Raw genomic sequence first — 6,072 nt, forward strand, 5'->3', positions numbered from 1 at the left:
TTTATAGCAATAATTAAAAGAAGATTTATTAAATAAAGCAAGCAGAGTAAAACAGATGCAAAGTTACTTCAATCAATCCCATGAAATATAATTATAATGATCGGACAAAATTATATCGTGCTAAGAACATAATTTTGCAATATTAGAATTCTTATTTCTGTTAGAGAAGTTCTGTTTGCAAGCATCAATTTAATATAATTTTTACATAGAATATTCTTGCGTTAAAAATAATTAAAGTACGGAATTTTGCAGATTCTTTCCCATTCTTAAGTGTCATTATAAAAGAGATATTTCATCATGCTCCCTCAGTGAATGTCAAAATAAATTTAGACTCTCATTTCAATTAATGTAGATCTGAACAAGTACCTCCAAAACAAAGCAGGAAATAGAAGATAAATATGAGACTCTTCTTTAATACATGCACATAGGGTTAATGCATATAGACAGCCAGTTTGTGCCTATGAAAATTTTAAATTATATTTTTCTTCTGGCAATATAAAAACAAATGCTTCTTAAAGACATATTTAGAAAATAACTGTTTCTTACATTTACGGGAAAGATATTTTCCAAATGCCTTTTTACATATTAATGTACATGATTTTTTCTACAGCACTGATATATTCAAACATTGATTAAAAGCTTATTGAAATAGAGAAACATATTTTTATGCATAATCTCACAACCAGGGCTGTTCCTAGGCCATTAACTGAATGTACGTTCTTAAGATTGCTGCCCTCCAATTTTTTTTTTAAAAAGCTCAATGACTAATAATTTTTTTAAAATTTCATACTCACTAAGTACTTTCTATAATAAATTGTATTAGAAGTATTTTCATATGACAAGTACTTAGAATGAATTTACAATATTTAGTCGTGTTATCACGAGACTCCGTCCACCAATGATTTTCACTGTCCGCGTAATTTTACGTGCTCCACTTGTGCTAGGAATGGTCTGCATAGTACTATATTTAAATTTTGTGTTAACATAAAAAGAGCGAAGTTTAATAAAATTCAGTTGCAAGCTACAGCATGCATTCTTAGGTGTCATGGTGATTTACATGGTGATGAAATATTAAACCTTTCTTCAGAATTTCAGAAAAAGAAAAATTTGAAGGTAGCAACATGAAAGTCAGCATATTTCACAGGAACCAGATGTTAAAGTTGAATAATAGACAATAAACAGGGACATATAAGTATAATGTATCTGAAACATTTGCATGGACCCATGAGCAAGAAAAAAGTATCTTAATTTTTAAATTATTTTAAATTATTTTGGCTTTTTTCCTTTTTTTAGAATTTAAATTTGCTTTTTTACCTTTTTACTTTTATATGTATTTGTTAAGAATTTAAATTTGTTTAAATTTAAATTTCATTCCTTGCAGCAATGGCGCAAAGAATATTTAATTAAATATGTATTTAAATTAAAATTTTTTAAATTAAACTCAATTTATTCTTATGAAACAATTTTGTTTGTACTTAGCAGCTTTAGCGCTAATTACCTGGTTTGTTTCTCTTTTATTAAAAACAACTTTCTTTTTCTTATTCTAATAGTTTTGTTTTTATTTTAAACTCGCTCTAAAAAATATAGTTTAATTTTTAAATTATTTTGGCTTTTTTCCTTTTTTTAGAATTTAAATTTGCTTTTTTACCTTTTTACTTTTATACATATTTGTTAAGAATTTAAATTTGTTTAAATTATAATATATATATATATATACAGTCAAAAGTCGTTAATCCGGACTCATCGATTCCGGATTATAGATCATCAGTTTAAATCTGGTATATTGGCATGCAGAAATTATAAAATAAAAAATATGAAACCGTAATTTATGAAATAAAGAACAATCACGATCTAAAGGGTATCAAAATTTACAAAAATAAAAAGCTTAATATTTATTTGTTTACTTTATTAAACATTTCTTTCAATGTAAATTGTTTAAGTTGCTTTGTTTTATGTGATAATACTTTCTCTTTAATTCTATAAAGAGACATAATTTCTTGTTCAGTTACAAAGTTCTGCTGTTCAAGTCCTACAATTGCTGTGTCGAGAATACCGACTAATTTGTCAATCGAAATTTTTTCGTTTTCAATAACTTCTGTGCCACTTTCTTCACTATCGGAAGAGAATTTTAATGACGAGGAATTTGATTTAAATCATATCAAAGATGGAGTACATTGAGATGAAATACTACATTTAGTAAGAAATTATAAGCCAAATAAATAAAAATATCTGCCCTGAAGATAAGGATAGTGCTGACCGATCATTTTCCAATTCATTGCACACCACGGCGTTATTTTGGCCTGCATAGCAGCGATTTTTGGAGCAAAAATTGTTGCTACGCAAGCCAAAATAACAAGTCAAAGAATTGCACAACTCGGTATCCATGTACACATCGACCTATTTTTACTTTAAAAAAAAATCCCCGAATTGCAGAAACTATGCTTAACGCACTCCATCAAGTTTGTTCATGTACACATCGATATATTTTTACTTAAAAAGTCAAAGGAGCACCCGATTCTACAGTAGAGGCAAACAAAAACATACATAATCTCAATAAACTACATTTTAAACCAAACAATAAAATAACACAAAACAGGAAAAACCTGTTATGCATTTTAGCACTACACAAAGCAAATATCTCATTACCTTATTTAGAAATTCATTCTTCTTCAGTCTGTGACACACAAAATTCCTTAACAGCATTGTAAAATTATCTGAACTACAATCTGTATATCGGCGTCGCCACAGAAATTCACAAAAATAAGAGTAAAAAATATACTGCATAGTTCCGGACTACGGATACTAAGTAAACCTGCATTTACACACCAGTCAATTAATGCACTTTTCTCCTTTTGTTCCAAATTATACAGAAACTTCAAATTAATCCTACTATATTCAGCCATTGTACCGTCTAAACAATGAAACAAGCAATGTACTTCCTAAGCAACACACACCACAAAAGCCCTTGCAAAACATCCCACGATTCAAAATTTTCCAGAATAATGCAAACGATTACATCATAATAGGGTTTCCATAACATTCAACTACTCAGGTTACCATAAATGATACAACAACTTGGCGATAATGCAAGGTGTACTTTAAAGTCAACTCTAACCAAAATAAGTTTACAGTGCAAAATGTGAATGAAATTTTCATTCAAAAGAAAATGTTCAACATTCTGAATTTTCAAACAATTCATGATATTTCCTGAATGAGAGAATTGCGACATCAATAAAACTCCCTGATTCAGAAGAGTATAATCAGTATCTAACTTTTCACTGTTTGAATATGATGTTTTAAACCTTTCATTACTAATTAAATACTATGGCTAAGAAAATGTTGCTTTAAATCAGGAGCACTTCAAAATGACTTGTCACTAATCTCAGAAACATGAGGTTTTTCCTCTTGTGGAAACAAATAAATGATTTATTAAGAATTCAAATGAAATGCCCAATCAAACACACTTCATAGAAAGACATTTCTTTATAGCATGGCCAAGTCTTTACTACACACATAAGCAAAGGTCCTTATTAAACTAACTTTTTTCCAAAAGACATTAAACTTCTTATTATATGTAAACATGAGTCTCCCAATTTTTCTAAGACCCAAGTGATTTGTTACACATGTAACTCATGAAGTTTCTCTCTGGTGTGAATACGTATGTGCTTCTTTAAATTAGATTTTTGAGTAAATGACTTATTACATACATGACATACATGAGGTTTCTCTCCAGTGTGAATAAGTATATGCTTGTTTAAATCACCTTTGTGAGCGAATGACTTGTTACATACCTCACACACATGAGGTTTCTCTCCAGTGTGAATAAGTATATGGTTCTTTAAATGACCTTTTTGAGAAAATGACTTAGTACATATATTACACACATAAGGTTTCTTTCCAATATGAATAAGTATATGGTTGTTTAAAGTACGTTTGAGTGCAAATGACTTATTACATATCTCACACACATGAGGTCTCTCTCCTGTGTGACTATGTATATGTTCATGTAAATGAGCTTTTTGAATAAATGACTGGCGACATACCTCACACACATAAGGTTTCTGTCCTGTGTGAATAAGTATATGATTCTTTAAACTAAGTTTGTAAGCAAATGACTTATTACAAACATAACACACATGAGGTTTCTCTCCTGTGTGAAGAAGCATATGGTTGTTTAAATAACCTTTTAGAGTAAATGACTTATTACATAACTCACACACATGAGGTTTCTCTCCTGTGTGAGAAAGCATGTGGTTGTTTAAATGACCTTTTTTAGTAAATGACTTGTTACATACCTCGCATACATGAGGTTTCTCTCCTGTGTGATAAAGCATATGTTCGTTTAAATTGCTTTTTTGAGTAAATGACTTCTTACATACCTCACACTCATAAGGTTTCTTTCCTGTGTGAATAAGTATATGTCTGTTTAAATGACCTTTTTCAGTAAATGACTTGCTACATAACTCACACACATGAGGTCTCTCTACTGTGTGAATAAGTATATGCCTGTTTAAATGACCTTTTTGAGTAAATGACTTGTTACATACTTCACACACATGACTTTTCTCTCCTGTGTGAAAAAGTATATGGTTGTATAAACTACATTCGTAAGCAAATGACTTATTACATATCTCACACACATAAGGTTTCTTTCCTGTGTGTATAAACATATTTTGTTCAAGGTACTCTTTTGTTTCATTCATGTGGAGTTTCATTCTTCATTCTCCACATGCAAATTGCTAATACAAGTTGTATTCAAATATATTCGAAAATCTGATGGGGTCTTTTTGAAAATATACTCAAGAGTTTATCACTAACTGATGACATTCTGGGAGATGTTAGAATTTCTGGTCTGAACATGAAATGTTTAGATGAAGCAAAGGTATTGGTGTATTCACGTATGATATAAAACATTAATACATTTTGAACAGAAGACACATCTAGTGCGATATGTACACAGTATAATTTTCAGAACACGTCATGAAAAATAAGTCTGTTTATTTCTGACTAACATGATTTCTCACCTTAGCACTAGTAATGCTTAATTTGTTCAGTCATTGCTCCAAATTACATATAAAACCATTTTAAAACAAGAACAATATGCCAGGAAATATTTCACGGCCTAAGGCGAAAAAATAGATGCCGTTACGATATTTTCCGGGGCTGTTGAAAAATCTATCATTTATTTCTGCGCAGTTATTTGCCATCAGCTTTCGGCCTCACGCGCATTTCACGCCGCGGCGAAGAATATGTTGGCCGCGGTTCATCACGCAATTCTATCAACGAATTTTTCGCCTGATCAACTTCTTCACTATAGAAGACTTTGCACTTCTATTACAAGTGCACAGGATTTTTCCATTTTTATGGAATTTAACGAACTTTTACAGGTTCTTAGGGGATTGATAAATATGTAGTGGTAAACAAAGCTGCTTGAAGAGCTTACATACAGCTTTGGTGGTAATGGCCAAAGAATGTCCTTTGATATTCTTTGTAATGGCTTTCGGGTCGAACACCCCTTTAACGGATGATGATCTCTCTATCAAAGAATAGATTCTTTGTCTCTATGACAGGCCAAAGAACAAGGCGTCTAGAAACTGAAAATCTGAAAGAGTGAAGTCACATCCACTACGCGAATTTTAGAAGTTGAAAGAATCAGATGACGCCCTCTAGTGGGGAACAAACGTTTAAAATGTCTAATCTGAGAAAGAGGGAGTACTGCTTTGTACATCATCAAATATTATTTTTATTTAATTTTATAGAAAATAACCTGATTTAAAATTATAATTCAGAATATTAAACAACATTATGCTAATTTTTACATCAGCTAGTTTAATTTTTACTGTTATTGAAAATTTTTTGAATTATATAAAAAATTGATAAATAGTATCATTTTTATAAAAATCATACTTAAATATTGTGATCCTCAGTAAATCTCTTATATGGAACCCACACGTTACACATATTCTCAGGAAGTTTCGAGCTAGTAAAAATATTACTGCATATACGTATGGTTAATGACATGTATATGGTGTGATTGGTTTTCTGCTTACTCTTTATTTAAGAAAAGCGATA

At 30.6% G+C, this 6,072-nt stretch overlaps 1 protein-coding gene across 1 annotated transcript; it reads right to left on the reverse strand.

Annotated features, from left to right (window-relative positions):
• LOC146993948 (uncharacterized) lies at positions 1-5,643 on the reverse strand. The gene has a single exon (XM_085826659.1). The coding sequence runs from the start codon at positions 4,713-4,715 to the stop codon at positions 3,618-3,620; it is 1,098 nt and encodes a 365-aa protein (XP_085682785.1). The 5' UTR covers positions 4,716-5,643; the 3' UTR covers positions 1-3,617.
• Positions 5,644-6,072: the final 429 nt, after the last annotated feature.

Source organism: Stegodyphus dumicola, chromosome 11 (assembly GCF_044657685.1).
Source record: "Stegodyphus dumicola isolate Sdum_Otavi_A_Nest chromosome 11, ASM4465768v1".
Taxonomy (NCBI): domain Eukaryota; kingdom Metazoa; phylum Arthropoda; class Arachnida; order Araneae; family Eresidae; genus Stegodyphus; species Stegodyphus dumicola.

Coding starts and splice junctions, on each gene's coding strand:
- LOC146993948 (XM_085826659.1), bottom strand. CDS start 4,715: ATGAAACTCCACATGAATGAAACAAAAGAGTACCTTGAACAAAATATG.